The sequence below is a fragment of the Balaenoptera musculus genome, chromosome 20, assembly GCF_009873245.2.
Source record: "Balaenoptera musculus isolate JJ_BM4_2016_0621 chromosome 20, mBalMus1.pri.v3, whole genome shotgun sequence".
NCBI classification, from domain to species: Eukaryota; Metazoa; Chordata; class Mammalia; order Artiodactyla; family Balaenopteridae; genus Balaenoptera; species Balaenoptera musculus.
In genome coordinates, this window is record NC_045804.1 from 56,773,804 (window position 1) to 56,791,929 (window position 18,126).

At 44.4% G+C, this 18,126-nt stretch overlaps 1 protein-coding gene across 2 annotated transcripts; it reads right to left on the reverse strand.

Moving 5' to 3' along the window:
* Positions 1-67: 67 nt before the first annotated feature.
* LOC118886428 (Golgi apparatus membrane protein TVP23 homolog B) lies at positions 68-17,428 on the reverse strand. Of its 2 annotated transcripts, XM_036836135.1 has the most exons (7): positions 17,278-17,428; positions 13,991-14,073; positions 12,662-12,806; positions 8,614-8,703; positions 7,268-7,399; positions 2,757-2,885; positions 68-1,250 (listed from the first exon to the last, which is right to left on the reverse strand). In XM_036836135.1, the coding sequence occupies exons 1-7, from the start codon at positions 17,287-17,289 to the stop codon at positions 1,224-1,226; spliced, it is 618 nt and encodes a 205-aa protein (XP_036692030.1). In that variant the 5' UTR covers positions 17,290-17,428; the 3' UTR covers positions 68-1,223. The 2 variants fall into 2 exon arrangements, with proteins under 2 accessions (XP_036692030.1, XP_036692031.1); XM_036836136.1 differs by lacking the exons at positions 12,662-12,806; positions 17,278-17,428 and having other exon boundaries at positions 75-1,250; positions 13,991-14,060.
* Positions 17,429-18,126: the final 698 nt, after the last annotated feature.

Below are 18,126 nucleotides of genomic sequence, written 5' to 3' on the forward strand. Positions count from 1 at the left end.
ACCTATAAACCGGCATCACACATAACAGGCTTGTCGTGAGGATCAAATGAGATTACGAGTGTCAAAGTGCTTTGTAAGCAGTAGAGTTTTATACAAATATAAAGTTATGCACCTTCAAAGCTATCACGCCAATAAGATACATTCAATTAAACAAAACATCTTCAAAAAATTTTTAACAATGTATAAATACAATCACAAAATAATCTATCTGCCCATTAAAACAAAATTTACAGTACCTACAACAGAATTTACAGATGCCTATAATGGTTTGCAGATTGTTACATATATTGTTTTAAGAAATACCATTAATACATGATTTACAATATCCCCATTATAGCAAGAAAAAAAATAGATTCGTAAAATAAAACGTCTTCTAGGCATTTACAATGCCAAGTATCGAAATGATTATTCTCACTATGACATAAGAATAATACTCTTTTAGTGGTAAAAGATAGATTTCATTAGGCCAAGGACCACTGAAGAGCTTCTGGAAGGTTCCAAAGTAAAATCTGGCTATCTTTCCCCAAAAATAAATAGAACAGCAGCAATGCCTACGTATCCCATGAACATAAACTACGAAAATTCCTTTTATGTTAACTGGGCCTTAAGTACGTGACTCATTACAAATAAAAATAAACAAAATTTTAGAAACCAGTTAACACCAATAGCCCAAATTTGGTTTTTACCTGCCTGTAAACGCCTAGGATAAGAAGTTTCATCATGAAGTATGTATTAAGTGTAAAATTAACAATTATTTCTAACTCTATATATAAGCCAAAGTGCTCACTCTTACCATGGAAGCAAAACCTAAAATAATCTACAGAAATAGTATGTAAACACAGAGAGTTCTGAGATAGACTAGGAACGTCCTTCTTGTTCTGTGGGTCAAAATGCAAAGGTCTCCATTCCATATGGGCATGAACACAAACACTTCCGTTAATTTAAGACACATGGATCTTACACAACTATGTGCATACACATAGGTACACCATGAACCAAATGTTAACAATGTTTCTAGCTACACCACACCTTCAAGCCCCATATGCTAGAAAGTAAAAACTTAATATGAAAACTACTTTTCCTTTTTTTTTAAAGTAAACTTTAAAATGGAAAAACAAACCCAACACTCCTCTTTGCAATAGGTACTGAGTTCTAAAGGTTCAGAGTCAAGACCCCCTTCAGTTGTTCCCAGTGGAAAGAACACGCAGGCTCCCTCACTCTCTTCAAGAGGTCTGATCGTCTCCAGTGGTCTGCAAAAGAGAAACAACTCCGTAACACGAAAAGCTAGTTTACTTGCAAAAGAGAAACAACTCCGTAACACGAAAAGCTAGTTTACTTGCAAAAGAGAAACAACTCCGTAACACGAAAAGCTAGTTTACTTGCAAAAGAGAAACAACTCCTTAACACTAAAAGCTATTTTACTTAACATACCAGATTTAAAGCACTAGGAAAACATTTCGTAATTGCCAGCACAGCCAGCTACTACATTACCTGGCATCCCATAGCCCAACTATGTTAAAAATTACTGTCATGCTAGAGAAGTAAAGCAATGGGTCCACCCAGATGTCCAGCAAGTCACTCTCATTTGAGCAGAGCATCACCAAGTACCATGTAAGTCTACTGACCCTGTCCATGTATGGCAAGCTCAAGGTTCAATTTCACCTGAATGCTGGTAATCGTAAGGGAAAAAAAAAACCTATTAAGCACACACTTGACAATTACCATGAGGTGGACCTTACCCAGAAAGGTATACTGGGACTCTGCAAAACCCCTCAGGAGGAGAGTCATGTCCCTACAAGAATCCTCATTTTCCCTACTTCTTAACTTTTATATAAGAGAAACTGTACAGGAAACGGCACTGGATTTCAAGAGAGCTGGGTTAAGCCCTAGCTTTGCACCACTTTGTTTCTGTATGTTCCTGAGAAGTCACTTAGCCTCTCAGGGCTTTAGTCACAAATGTAATCCTTGAACCAGCAACATCAGTACCACCTGGGAACCTGCAAACACGCGACCTATGAGACCCGGCCCCAGGGCAACTAAATAAGAAACTTTGGGGGTAGGACCCCACAATCTGTGCTTTAGCCCTCCAGGAGATTCTGATGCATGTCCCAGGTTGAGAACCCATAACCGTCCTGTATAACGTCACCTGCCCAACCTACTGCATGAACACAAACACGAGACATCACTCATACAAAGACCTAATCAATTTCCCAAAGGTTTTACCAATTACTATTTACCTATGAAAACCACTTACCCCATGGGAAACTCCAATTTAAATCTTCATATCGGGGAACTATAGTAAAACCTATACATCCTTCAAAAACAAACCGAGTACTTTAAAACAATTTTTAACTATATGGGCTTATTATGTTTCTAACTTGTTCTTACTATAAACCCTAAAACCATACAATATATTGATACATTCTTCAAAATTGTTCATTTAGAGCCACTGGAAGTAATGGAAAGCAACTGAACTTCAGCTAATTAAAAAAAAAAAAGTTATCAATGAACATTTATCCCTCTGGTTTTAAAATAATTTCAGGATATCGACAATATATTTCTGGAATGCCCTAAAAGCCTCCAAAGCGAAATTAAAATAACTTTATCATCATCATGTCATACTTAAATAAATATGTCCCTTTAAAAAACTTTTTTTAAAGTAATTCATAGAAATTAAGCACTACAAGAGTTAGAAATCATCATTGCATCAGTCACTGACCGCATCCAAATCACCCTGACAGCCAGAGAACACTTACTTGTCTTAGGAACTGCTTTCCCAGGTACGATGTAGCCATACTGGTTAAATTCCTCCTGCTGCCCACTTTGCACCTGACATAGCCATACAGGTTGGCCCCTTGCAGCACCACACCCATGATAACCACCGCCTGGGAGAGGGGAACAACCAACAGTTACGGGCCTGACGCTGACTGACCGTCTCTGCCATAAACAAAACGCGGAGACTGTCTCGGGAAAGAGCAGGAAGAGGAGGCTCTGTGAAGGGGGGTTGTGGCCGTGAGACTCCCGTGCGCCCTCCCTCCCAGAGCAGACCCGTCCAATACGCGCTCTGCACCACCCAACAAGCACCCATCAACACACATGCTCTGTGCCAGCCCCGGGGGTGCAGTGGGGGGACCATTCTCTAATATTTTCCATGGTTCTGTGAGTAAAGATACAAAAAAAGTAAATGAGACTCAGAAGGGGCTCAAATGTTAACTATTTCCTTAAGAATTCCAAAAGAATGGTCAAGAGATAGATCAAGTTCAACACACTGAAAGCACACAGAGCTGCGTCTCTGCTCTATGCTAATGTGTGGGCAACAAGTGGCTTCTAAGAAAGCAAACCGGTGCCTCAAGGTAGCAACCAACAGGGGTTTGCCTTCTGTGACAAGGAGGTGGGGGGAGTGGGCAGAGGGGGACAGCACTAGGAAGAAATGCACTTCAGCAGAGTTGTTTCTTCCTTGTGGCCACAATCCTATAGGTGACCCCACTAAGACCGCTAAGGATTGAGAATAAGAAACGCAAGCCTACTATTTAAATATTATTGAAGAAAAGTTAATTAGAACAACATGAGGGGATCCCACGGCTAAATATTCTACAAAGCTTTTCTGTAAAGGGCCAGATGATAAATATTTTAGGCTCTGCAGGCCATATGGTCTCTGTTGCGAATACTCAACTCTGCCATTCTAGCCCCAGAGCAGCCACAGGCAATATGTAAACAGGCAAGGCTGTGTTCCAACACAAATTTACAAAAACAGGCTAAGGCCAGATTTGGCCTGCAGGCCACAGTTTGCCAAGCCCTGTTCTAGAATAAGCAAATGGTCTGAGAGGCAGGAGGGCCAACGATCATCAAGCCCATCACCGCAGAGAACGGTGGGTGCGGAGGCTTGAGGGACGGGATGCCCCCCCTTCCTGCCCTGTGGTCTTAAAACAGGAGCCCAAACCGCCTTTCGCCCCCTCTCCCGGCTCCGCTCTAGGGAAGGGGAAGCACTGCCACAGAAAGGCTGGGCTGCCTGCCCAGAGGGAGGTGAAGGCTCCAGGGGCTCATCACCAACGATCTGAAGCAGGAGGGCAGAGCCACGACAGAGCAACAAGAACCCCACCGCGTAAGGGAAGGAACCCGAGCTAGCTAGCCGAGGCAGCCGGCGGCAGGGCTGCGGTCCCCTCCTCACACCCGCGCCTTCAGGCGACCAAACCGCAGCTCACAGCAGAGCCCAGACGTCTCAGGCAACAAGGCAGGCAGGCAAGCAGAACTCACCCACACGAAACCAGCATAAAGAGAAGGTCTGGACAGAGCTGCCACTGCGAACAGGAGCAAAATGGGGAGGCCAACAGGGAAAGGCAGCTACGCAGAACCACAGCAGAAAACCAAAAGAAGAAAGGAACACAGTATGCAAAAGGCAGGCGAAGAATTGATTCTAAAAAGAAACAGAGTCCACCAAAATAAACGCATTCCTGAAGCATACGTCACCCTACAGAAGAACCTAAAGATAAGAATTCAAAGAGAATGAAGGTAAGACAAGACACCAGAAGGAGTTGAAAACGGAGCCGGCAGAGCTCAGGAAACGCTGAGAAGCCCTTGCTAAAGCAGCCCACTCCGGTCTCCCTGGCACTCTCCACTCTGTTACCTTGTATCACCTTTCTAACAACCCTTATTTGCTGTCTGTCTACACTCTGCTCCACTAGAACCCGGTGCTATCGGAGCAGTTATCTTGTTTATCAGGCCCTTAATCATATCCCCAGCGCCCAGGACAGCTCCGGCATATGGCAGACTCTTTTAAAAAGATGTGCTGAGTGAATAACCAGAAAGGAAAAAGATGAGAGATGAAAGCATTTAAGATGGTAGATGAGAACAGATAAAAATGATCCAATACAGAGGTAACTGGTACCTCAGAATTAGAGACACCAAAAAAACAGAACATAAATAAATGTAAAGACAAAAGAAGATAATTTTCCTGATTCAAAGCAAAACCTGTGCCTGCATATTAGAGGGGCACACAGTTTCCAGAAAAAGCAATACACAAAGATAAACACAAAGACAATCTGGTTATGTATGCTATTTTAAAACTTCAAGAATGATTAACAAAAATTATTTGTCCAGGAAGAAAAACAATTCACTCCCTTACATAGAGGTTAAGTAAGCCAGGCCTCAGATTTCTCTACAATATTCAATATTAGAAAATGAGAAAGTAATGTCTTCTAAATGGTGAGAGAAAAAAGTTGTGACCCAAGAATATTAACTTAGCCAATTCTTTATTCAAGAATAAAGAAACTTTTTTCAAGAATGAAGAAATAAAGAATTTATTCAAGCATAAAGAGTTATTCATAAAGAAAAGAAAAAACAAAAGTTTATTCAAGAATAAAGTCAACAGGCTCATATTCTTAAACATGACAGAGCCAAAGGAAAACAACACCCACAAGTTTTTTGAAAAAAATCACCCAACAATGAAATTCAGCCAACCAAGAGGTAAAGGAGAAGCTGCAATAAAAGGACTGAATAAATTTATTTAAAAGTAGATCAAAGACTGAACAACCAGTAACAAATACCGTTTCAAAAGGTAATTGTTATAAACCTTGACAACAAAAATAAAACTGGAACAAACAAAGCTCAGGCATAGAAAGGGAAGAAACAAAGGAGGGAATGTAAGAGTGTTTATTTCATTCCCTTTCTAAACAGTCTCTAAGTCAATAAACAGGAGTAAGTATATTACTTAAAATAACTAAAGTAAGACTACAACCAACAAAAATCCAGAAGTGGAAGCAGGGAGGAAAGGTGGGAGAAGGCATGAATGTTAACTTTACATCTTTCACAGCAGGAAATCAAGACATTAAATACATTTCTTAATTCATGAAAGAGGGTATGATACATGAAATGCATGAAAGAGGGTTATGTGATACAGATAACTACTAGAAAAACTAAAAACAGAAAATACACCTTCCAAATCTCAAAAGGGAAAGTATTTATGTACGTGTATGCACAAAGGAAAAGAGAACCTATACAGCGAACTAGACAAGGAAATATTAAAAACGGGGAAAAAACACAATTAAGGCCAAAATACATCTGATACCAATAAGTATTAAGTGAGATAAAATCAATCATTAAAAGAATAAGACACAGTTTGGGCTAAGTGACAGATTATATTTTCCAAAGATGGTAGCAACTGTATCTCCACATGCTCTTCTAGAACCTTCTTACTCCATCAAGCTGTAGAGCTTAATTTCCATTCTCCTGAATGTGGACGGGTGCCAAAAGTGATACTGTGACTTCTGAGGCTAGGTGGTTGTCAGGGGCTGAACTTTGTTCCCCCAAAATGTAGATGTTTATATATATATATAATCCCAGGACCCCAGAATGTGACTGTATTTGGAAACAGGGTCTTTAAAGAATTAAGGAAAAATAAGGTCACTAGGGTGGGCCCTAATCCAGTATGATAGGTGCCCTTATAAGTAGAGGAGATTAGGACACAGACATGTACAGAGGGAAGACCACGTGAAGACACCGGGAGAAGACAGTCAACAAGCCAAAGAGACAGACCTCCAGAATTGGGAGAAAATAAATTTCTGTTGTTTAAGCCACCCACTCTGTGATACTTTGTTACGGCAGCCCTAGCAAACTAATACAGTTGTACAAGGTAATACAGCTTGTGAGCTAACACTCTCAACTGGAGCTGTGACCCTCCGAGTAAGCAGTCTAACGGCCATGAGGCCACCAGCCTGTAATGAAGCCCCAAGCAGCAATGTGGAAAGGCCGCGTGAGAGGCCATGGGACCCCACAGAGAGGAGAAGCCTCACCAGCCCCCAGCCACTGTCTGACCACAAGTACAAAAGATCCCAAGCCAGAACTTTCCAGACAAGCCCTTTCCAAACTTCTGAACCAGTGAAACTGCGAGAGATCATAAAATGACTGTTGCAATAGATAACCAGAACAGGTTACCAACCACTATTTTCAGAAAAGACCACTCTGTTAGTTCCAAACCAAGCTAAGCATGTTTGGAGTTTACTGACCATCCCCGACCGACAAGATTATGTGATAAATGTGGTAATCACTGAACAAGATGGGCAAAATCAAATTCTGCTAAGCACTTGGAGAACTGGTGAGATGGAGTCTTTCACAGGACTCTGCTCTCTGCACTTACAGAAAAGCAGAGGTGAGAAACCAAACCTGGGAAATACATGATGAAGCTGCCTATTCAGGACGGGCCCCTAATGTTAACACAGGTGGTCCACCAGCCACCTTAGTGGGTCACTGACAGCTCCACACTGATACTCACCAACCACTTCACTCTGAAGGAGAAGAGGGCACTAAAGGCAAATATTACCCACAGCACCGGACAGGCAATGAGTCCTAACCAGAAGATTCTTGACTCAGCCTCTGAAACAGTTTTACTGTCTTGAGGAGAGGCCTACAAAAGAACATGAATTTAATAACCAATGTTCTGTGATACTTATCAGCAAAAAGTTTAACATTTTTAATGAAAAACCCCTTACCCTCAAATTCAAATAAGTTAATACAGACAACCCAAGTCCCAAGTTAGAACTCCTACCCCCCGCCCCACAATCCCCCTCAAACAAAACAGTAGATCTACCACTACTGCAATTTTTGGAACTGGTCTTAATGTACTTTGTTTTAAATCGAGAATGTTTCATTTTCAGGGCAGGGTGGACAGTCTGTCATCACCCAAGGCAGTAAGGGTGGCCTCTGACAGGCTTCTAGTCAATCCTTCTTGCACTTTCACTGATTATTCATAAGCAAGCTTTGAAAGATGCCTTCCTAGGTGAGGATTCAGGAAATCAAGGCTATGGTCATCCTGGAGACTAAAAGGTCAAGTCAGGGTCCATAGGAAGAAATGGAGTCAAGGGACTCCGGACAATGACCAGAATGTCTCAGCAACACCCAGGAATTTAAAAGGGCGCTGAGTGGTTTCCAAGGTAGATTTTATAAGATAAAGGACTCTGGGCTCACTGGGCACAAAGCTGCTTTCTGAGGAGTCCCAGTCAGGGCCCTTGCAAGCAGAAGGCAAGCAATTTAACTGGCGCTGTCTCCAGGAACTTTGTCCTCTGGCTCCCAAACTGATTTCCACTGCAGATAAGCACGCTAACCCGAAACAGAGCAAGGTCCCCTAGGGCTTCTGAGGGCGCAGCCTGAAGAACAGACTGCTCCCTGCTTGACTCAGGTTTTCTATCCAGCTGCAACCCTCCTCTTTCCTTCTCCTGCGCACGAACGGAGGAGGACCCCGGGGGCAAGGACAGACGGAGCCAGTGGAGGGAGCTACACTAGGCAAGGCACACCGGGCGGAGGGTCCCAAACAGAAACCCTTCAAGCAGCAGCCCCTGGGAGGCAGCTAAGCACGCGACATAAACCCTGAGCCCAAGCCCTCTCAGGGTTCTTTCCTGGACACGCCCCGTTTCTAGTCGGAACTAAAGAGAAACACACGGCAAGTTTTAAGGCCATCTGGTTCTGTGCTATACCATGCCAAGCGATCTGGGGCGGTCCCTTATGTGTACATGCAGCTGAAGTGTTTAGGTAATTGACCCTTAAATACTCAAATGTATCTACACATAATTTTTTGAATGACGCTCAAAAAAAACAAAACAAAACAAAACAAAAGCAGTTTACCTTCCTGGACTCAAACACCCAATGGCTTTTTCCATCTTCATCAATATGATTCCACCAGCGCAGGCCAACCATTAGTCTACCTGTGACATTCTGGTAAAGATTAATATAGGCACACACATTTTAAAAACATTATTTACAGGTCTACCATAACATCGTATCTTAGTGTAACAGTTCACAAACAAGAAATCATCAGCTTTCCCGCCATAATATCCAGTTAAAGACCACTACGTACCAGGCCTGGACAAAAGAGTAAATAAAATGGCAATGGCAGGCCCCACAGGGGCAGAGGTGACAGGGTCAGCACATCCATAAACATTACCCTTCTTTTCCCTCGCGAACTCTTGTCCTTTCTCCAGTTCCCTAATGTGTTTCTAAACCCCTTGCTCTTTAGCTACTGGGACCTACTTTTTCCTATATATCCTGACCACAGCTACATATACTTTATAACTATGTATCTCTAAAAAAGGTTATGGACTGAATACTGTGTCCCCCCAAATTCATGGGTTGAAACTCTGCCCCCACCCCATCACCAAGTGACGGTATCAAGAGGGGGCCTCTGGGAGGTGATTAGGATTAGATGAGGCCATGGGGGCGGAGCCTTTGTGAATGGGATTAGTGTCCTCATAAGAGTCAAGAGACAGCTTTCACCCTCTCTCTGCTCTCAGTCATGTGAGGATACAACGAGACATTAGCAGTCTGGAACCGGAGGAGGGCCCTCACCAGAGGCTGACCATGCTGGCACCCTGATCTTGGATTTCCAGCCTCCAGGACTCGGAAAAATAAATTCCTATTGTTTGTAAGCCACCCAGTCTCTCGTATTCTGTACAGCAGCCCAAACGAAGACTATGGTTATAGGCACTGACCTTCATTCAGTACTTGAAATGCACCAAGCTCTTTCCCTCTTAGCTAATGTAACAAATTGCTGTGATAGCTTCCCTAACATAATGAAAGGAATACAGAAGGAGAAGAAGAGGAGGAGCCTTAGAGACCAAACTTCGTTTTGTAGAAATGCTACCAATCAAAGGTTAAGTAAAAGAGAAGAGCTGGCAAAGAAGACCGAGAACAGCCAGAGGTCTATTTTAGTGGCACTTTCAAATAACAGCTCTTAGAATAGTCTCAAACTCCTCCATTTTCCCATTTTCCAATTTTCCAATTCTTTACTTGCTGTTTTTGTCATTATTAGTTTATTGTCCGAATTTCTCTCAAGCTTATTATTTTTGTTTTTGAAACTTCTAGACCTCTAATAATAAAAGCCTTTTGTCTATTGTTTTTCCTGTGAATTCAGCTTTAGACACATTTCAAAAGTTTAAATGTAGATGATCATTATCATTAAGGTGTAAGTACTCTATATTTACAGTTTTTATTTCCTTTTTAAGCCAAGATATTTAGCAGAATGGCTCTTTTTAAAAATCCCAATTTTGACAACCTTTTTTTTTTAATTAGTCTCCAGTTCTGTTGTACTGGACTAGAAAATGTAGCTGCTTTGGGCAATTTCTTTGGATTTTCTTCATAGTGATATTTAGTCAACTTCTGTAAATGTTCCACAGGAACTGAACAAGAAGGTATTATGCCCCTACATACAGAGTTCCAAATACTGCTATGAAAGCAACCTTGTTATTTCATTCAGATCCTTCAAACCTTATGTATTTTTTGTCGCTCTGATCTGCAAAGGCAGTGGTTTGTTAGACTTCTGTCACGACAGTGTTCCTCCATCTTCTCTAGTGTTTCTAGTAGTTTTTCACTATCGTTTGATGTGATGTCATCCTGTGAATGATCCTCACTGTGACTCATCAACTGACCTTTCTTGTCCCACTGAATGCTGTCTTACTCTCATTTCTGTTTTATCTGATAATAATACAATGTCAAGTTTCTTTTTGTTTGAATTGGTCTTATGTTATCTTTGCCTTCTTTTACTTTTTCTAATGTTACAATTATAGTTAGATCTTTTGGGTTGGACTTTGATTTTTGACCAAATCTAAGAATTTTTATCTTTAAAAAGAGGGTTTAATCAAATTAAATCTAGAGCTGCAACTAATTTGCTACTGCTCCCATCCCCTTGCACTCTGCCCTGTGATCTTTCAGGTGCCTGGACGCTTGCTTTGTTCTTCTCTTGATGTATGTTTTAGTTGCTCCCGTCTTCTCCAATGTTGTGGAAGACACACAATGTTTTAAATTTTACTAACAGTTACCATAAAGATTTGAAAACAACTATTTATTCTTTTTTTACTATATTTCTCAAAATAAAGAATAAGACAAAAGCCCCATATGGGTTATAACATTTAAGTTCTTTTCAATTTTTAAATAACTTTATCTTATTTATCTCTTATTTTTTTTTAATAATTATTTCCTTTTGACAACTGCCTTGAGATTTACAACTACGACACACTGCTGTTCTAACTACATTCAGAACCCTGCACATCCCCTTCCCCAAGTCCATTTAATAATTTCCCCATTCTTGACTTCTTAATTTCATATCTCAATTGTCTGCATATCTGTAAGTAATTCTGCCACAGATGAAAGGGTATTTTTTAAGCCCCTGTTTAAAAAAAAAAATGTTATCAGAAAATATACTTTCTGGCCACATTTTTTTTTTTTTTTTAATTTGGTCGTGCTGCGGCTTGCATCCCGGGATCTCAGTTCCCTGACCAGGGACTGAACCCAGGCTATGGAGTGAAAGCCCGGAATCCTAACCACTAGGCCACCAGGGAACTCCCTCTGGCCACACTTTTTAAAACTCTAAACCCACAAGGATCTAATTATATAATTTTTGGAAATTACCAGGAAGAACTGACTGAAGGTGGTGTTCCATTTGACTAAGCAGAAATTACATGAACAACAAAAAGAAACGTTCCTCAAAACAAAACTGTGACCTGGATACAGTAAACACTTTAGAGCATAAAGCAACAGAAGAAATTCAAAGAAATACAAGGCAAAGAAGACTGTACAAAAGAAAAGCCTACAGGAAACAGACCTTTGTAATCTTTATTCTCAGCATTTTGTGGCCTACGGAAACTGGCCACCACCAAGCCAACCACTTCTGATATCTGTAACAATCAAAAGATCTAAAAATGGCTGGGTTGGTGGGCATGAGCAGACCTGTAATATCTTACCGGTTTTTGAATCAATATACATATCTCAAATTCCAAAAGTAGCTTTTGCCTTTTTTTTTTTTTGCCTTCAATTTTTCCCCCTACCATTTTATTATGAAAATTTCCAAATACACAGAAAAGTCAAGTTTTACAGTGAATACCCATATACCTATCACCTAGTGTCTACATTTAATATTTTATCATAGTTACTTTACCACATGCCCCTCTATCTATATACCTATCTCTCCATCCATCCATCCCTCTACCTACCACTGCCTCTGAGTTTGAACCATTTCTTACACTCTTTTCTATCCCCTACAACAGGATCCCTCAGCCTCAGCACTACCCACATTTTGGGCCGGATGAGTCCTTGACGTGGGGGGCTGCCCTGTGTGTGCACCTTAAGATATTTAGCAGCAACCCTGGCCTCTACCCGTGTGACACCAATAGCACACTTCCCCCACCCCCAGTTGTGACAACCAAAGATATCTTCAGATACTGACAAACGAACGTCCCCCTGGGGGGCAAAACTGGCCCTGGCTGAGAGACATTGCCCTCAAGCTCACATAGCAGCCTTTGCGATGGTCGGTACTTGAGTATTTGCGGACAAACTACCCTGGGGTCTTATCTAGAAATCATACACGGCAGAGCCGGAGGTGACCCTGAAGCGAAACCAGCGGTGAGCATTACAAGTAACATGTGCTGCTGGTCACATTTTTATTTGTTTGTTTAACTTTAAAGCTGATGTAGGTTAACATAAAGCACAGACAAGTCAGTAAACCTACACGTGATCTGCCACAACTGGCACTTTGACACAGGTGAGCCCTAAGGTAACAAAAAGATAAATTAACACCAATCGGAAATGCTAAGTGTCATTTTTTTTTTTTTTTTTTACTGTTTACACGTCATTCAATCTCATCATATAAATACGATTTTAAAATAAAAACAATCAAACCTACCTTGACTGCCCAAAAGTCACATGACAACAACAAGATAATTGTCACCATACAGGCAATAAAGCTGCTGCTGAACAATTCACAGAGAAGATAGACTATAATTGCACTGACTCGAAAGAATAAATGGAAAAATGATGCCACTGGGTGTCTGAAAACCAAAACATAATAAAAGAAATGCAATTACATTTACAACAGGTACTGCAGATGTAGATGAAAATGTTTCAGCCATAGCAGAACCAGGCAGAGTCTTGTCAAAATAAAAGATGACTTGAGGAAGAAGCAAACCGCCTACCTCTCTTTTTTCATAAGCCCCATTATTTGACTAGGCCCTGCTGTCACAGAAAATACACTATGTAAACGTGACTTTAACACCTCATTGATTATAAACTTTCACAAAATACATAACAAGAAATTTTACCAAGCTTAGAGGAATTAGGAAACTACAGTCTTAGGACTGACTGCTATTTTCACACGTCTAAAAATCATGCCCTAAGAATTTCTAGGCCCTCAGAAATCACTTCAGGCATTAAGACAAAGTAACCATCAAGCATAGTTGCTGTTTTATCAACAGCTTCGTTGTGATATAATCCACACGCCACACAATTCCCCTATTTAAAGGGTATAATTCAGTGATTTTTAGTATACTCACAGAATTGTGCAATTATCACACAATCAATTTTAGAACCTTTTCATGACCCCAAACATAAAGCCTAAACCCATGGGCAGTCACCCCCCATTTACCCCAATCCCACCCTTCTCCAGTCCTAGGCAACCACTAATGTACTTCTCGTCCCTATAGATTTGCCTATTCTGGACATTTCACATAAACAAAATCATATAATAAGTGGTCTTTTGTGACGGGCATCTCTCACTTAGAGATGTTTTCAAGGTTCAGGTAGAATTTGATTTCATCAAGTGAATTTCTTTAGCGATAACTAAGTTTGGAATAGAAATATATTTGGCTTGATATTCTCACACTAGTTGATACAAAAGATACAATCCTGAAATTTGCATAATCAAAATGTAATATATCTACAGAAACTATCTAAAGAAATGGTGCATTCTTGGTACAAAAGTCAGAATTAAAAACACCAGTGTTCAAAAAATTGGATTTGCAGATTTGAAAACTCAGTATTGAGTAAAATGCCATATGTCAATTATTTCCAGGGAAAACGTGAGATGTCACCTCACCTCAGGCTAAAGAGCAAAGCAGCAATTCACAATATTCACCAGCACATCACAACCACTCTGCCCCGAACCCCGTCGCTGGCACCAGGCGATGGACAGAACAGCACCAGACACTAACCCGAGTCTTGTAACTTATCGTCGTACCTGATTTTGGATTTTTTTGGCCTACTAGTTGTCTCCTCTTCTGCATCAAACAGTGAAACATCTTCAATGTCATCATTACTGTCCTGATAGGAAAAGCAAACATCCATGAAGCAGAATGAAACTCCGTATTGCATGCCTACTACATGCAAGGCAGCACGCTAGTCAATACGGAAGACGACGGTAGGACGCGGTCACGGCCACCTGGAACTCACAGCCTAGGGAAGGGGCGAGGGCAGTTCCCTCCCCCGACCCTGATCACCTGGCCAAACCCCACGTGGCAACCCAAGCACCTGCCGTCTCCATCCCACCCAAGAAGCTGCCAAGCGCAAACTCAAGGCAGCCACCGTCAGGCGGCTCTCCCACGTCAGAGAAGGCGGAGGCTGCCGAGATAAACCGTCTCTGGCTCCTCCACAAAATCAGCTGACTGCAGCCCTGTTTTCCCGACCCCTTCTCACAACTCTGTCCCTTTTCCTCCAAGGTTAAACCAGCTACTTGTAGGCAGAATCCCTTCTCTTCCTGCCTCCTTGGGGGCGTGTTCCATCACTCTTCCCTTTACAGTCTCCTGTATCTGCAGGTCCTCCTGGTGGATGTTTCCCATCAGCATGCAAGCTCCTTCAGGTGCCCTTTACAGCGTGAAGAGATGTTTTAAAGTCCTGATGCTGAATCTCCCTTCTGTCCTCGACTTCCCTTCCCTTCTCAACCTCAGGTCTCTACGTGGTTCGCACCTCAGCTCACTGCCACTCACCTGCAGCCTCAGCCAGGCTTCACACCTTCACCCCTTCACAGTGCCAGCCCCTCCCCACTCACCTGCCATCTCTGGTCTCACCCCCGCTCTACTCCAGCCCCTCGTTACCCAGAGTATCTCCCTAAATGGAGAGCATTCCATGTCACCCCCCTGCCCAAACTGTCCAGCGGCGCCCCTCCCTGTACAGGATAAGACTTCAATCCCTGAGGCACAGCAAACCAGAGCTCACGACAACTCAAGACCTGACCCCGTGCTCACCTCCTGACAACACTCCCTCCCACTGAGCACTACAGCACCGCTGTTAGGACCTGCTCTCTCGGGAAAACACTTCGGGCCCTCCCACCTTTCTGCCCTTCATGCTCTCTCTACCCAGAAGCTCTTCCCTTCCCCACCCCCTATGAAGCGGACCAGCAGGCAAACACCAAATCACCTTTCAACTTTCAGCTCAAACACTGCAACAGCTGAGAAACTTGCCCTGAAATCCCCAGGCACCCCACTTCCCACGTTCCCACAGCACTTGGGCAAATCTCCACTTGAACAATTATCTCGGGATATTCTTACTGCACGTCTACTCCTCCTACCTCCTCCTAGACTCCAAGCTACTGGAGGGCAAGTTCCGTCCCTGCACTGTAATAAATCCTAGTGTCTAGCACAGCACCAGGCCAGGCGCTACAGTATCTGTTGAAGGCATGAGTGAATAAACAAAGGAGCAACCACCTACGACACGTGGCAGACTGTCATCAGTGTCAGAAGTAACGTGAGTGCAAACAGGAGCAGAGGGAAGGACCAGGCCGTGGGGAGGCTTCCAGAAGGAGAGCTTACCCGCTGGGCCTCCTGCTCCCTCTGGCCCCTTGACTAGGTATCTGTTCACAGGCACAGAAGTGGGAACACACAGAGTACGTATGGGGAAAGCCCTCGTATTAAATGAAGGTGGAAGAGTGGAGTGACAGCTGAAGCTAGAAAATGTAAAATGGATTCACATCTATGAGACCAGTGGTCTCCACCTTGGCGACAGGCTAGAATTCTCTGGGGGTACTTTAGGCAAGAGGGGATGGAAACCAGGGCACAAGTAAAGGGCTTGGCTTAAGAGTGCAGCACCGGGACTTCCCTGGTGGTCCAGTGGTTACGACTTCGCCTTCCAGGGCAGGGGGTGTGGGTTCGATCCCTGGTCAGGGAGCTAAAATCCCACGTGCCTCGTGGCCAAAAAACCAAAACATTAAAAAAAAAAAAAAAAGTAAGCAATACTGTTTTCACACAAATTCAATAAAGGCTTTAAAAATGGTCCACATAAAAAAAAAAAAAAAATGCAGCACAGACAGTGCAGTTATATAAAACAAAGGCAGAGTAAACAGGAGATTACGAGGAAAGCTGGAGATGGCAGGCGGTGTGGACACCGATGGCTTCCATCTTCTCAGTGAAACGAGCAGCAAGGCTAGGGGCTGAGAGCAGATCAGGAAGAAACGCTGCAGGTCTGAGGGAGAAGCCCTGGAGAGCAGCCTAGGTGGGAGGGAGAGGGGGCTACGGAGGGGGCAGGGTGACGACTGCCCGGCGGCCCTAAGGGCTGGCTTGAGGTGCCTGGCCACAAGCTTAAGTGGGAACAGTCAGCGCCGTTGTGTGTTTTTCTCCAGCCTCCTTCAGCCGGGGCGCAAGTGTAGACCGTTTTTCTCCAGCCTCCTTCAGCCTGGGCGCAGGTGCAGACCATTTTTCTCCAGCCTCCTTCAGCCTGGGCGCAGGTGCAGACCGTTTTTCTCCAGCCTCCTTCAGCCGGGGCGCAGGTGCAGACCATCACCCGATTTTCCCCACTCAGGTCTCCTCCCCGGAGCGGTGCTTTCCGACCCTAAATCCCGAGGCTGTCCTATTCGCAGACACCTGCTATCACATCACCCCGGCTCTGTGATCGCAGTGTGAAAACTACCTTCAGTCTTCTAACTTATCTTGCCTCCACACCCCCGGCACCCTCCAATTCACCCTCCGATTCAGGGCAGGAAATCGTCTGTGCGGTTCGCAGCCCTTCCCCGGGGCCTAGGACAGTGCCTGGGCCACAGGAACCCCTCAAGACGAAAAAAAGCCTACAAAATCTAACTAAAAGTTTAGCTTTTTTAAAAATAGGAAGAAACTAAGAAATGATTCTTACTAATCTCTGGTCCTACACGTAAGGGCTGTAATTAGCTCGGAGGGGCAGATGCGGACACGGGAGTGGACCAGCCACCTCCAACGCTGCTGTGACAGCACAAACTTGAACGCGAGACCGGGGGGGGGGGGTCCCCTAATCCCACGTGCGGGGCGGCGGCCCCCCTCCCCTCGCCCGGCCACACACGACGTCTCCGCGGCCGCCCGCCCGGGCACGACCCCGCGCCTCTCACACCCGCGCCGGCCCTCAGCGCAGCCCGGACCCCAGCCCCGCCCCCGGCCGCCCCGCCCGCCGCCCACCCGCTCCTCCTCGGGCTCGGGCAGCGGCCCCGGACGCTCAACACGCGCCCCTCAGACCCTGCAGGCCCGGCCCAGCTGCCGCGGCCCTCTCTCCGCGCCCACAGCCCCTTACCTGCTGCAACATGGCGGTCCCGCGCCAGCCCCACTTCCAGGAGCCACGTCAGCGCCGCAGCCGCGGGCCGGGGACCGGAACAGACGAGGCGGGGTCGCTACGGGCCTGGAGGAGCCGGAGTAACAGCGGCAGCCCGACCCAACTTCCGCTTCCGGGCCCTCAGGGGAGGAGCAAGTGGGGGCGGGGCGAGCGTAGGGGCGGGGCGATTCAGAGTGGGAGGATCGGGGCGGGGCTAGAGAGTGGGCGGGGCGAGAAGCCAGGACTCGGCCTGGGGCACGGGCCGGTCCAGGCAGGAGAGGAAAATAAACGATGCTACTTTAGGGACTTAATGGTTTGTCGCCTGGAGATGTTGCTGCTACCTACAGAGTGTCATTCCGCTAGTGTGGATGTCCTGAGGGCAGGGGTGGGGGTCAGGGGCATGATTATTCCGTAGTTTTCATTTCGTTTGAGTGTTTTACGATGACGTATAATTCCGTACAGGATTACTTTTGTACCTTAGATAGTGGAGGCAGTTGAAGAAATAAATGTCCTCCTGCGAAGGGGTAAATGTTGTTAAGAAGAACGAGGCAGGAGGACACTAAACATGGCGGGTCTTATTAAGGGAGGAAGATAGACCTGGGAAACAGTAAGGAGAGAGGCTGAGAGCGTGGGCCCCGGAGTCTGAGCCCCCTGGGTTTGAGCCCGTCTACTCCACTTAACCAACTATCTAGCTAACCTCTATGTGTCCTTCCCTTCCTCGGTAAGGTGATGATAATGGTATCTCTACAGGGTCCACACCTACTCAATAGATGTTTTCTTATCACGGTTTTAAGTTTAGCCGTGAATATTGTGATCTTGCCCCTTGAAGGA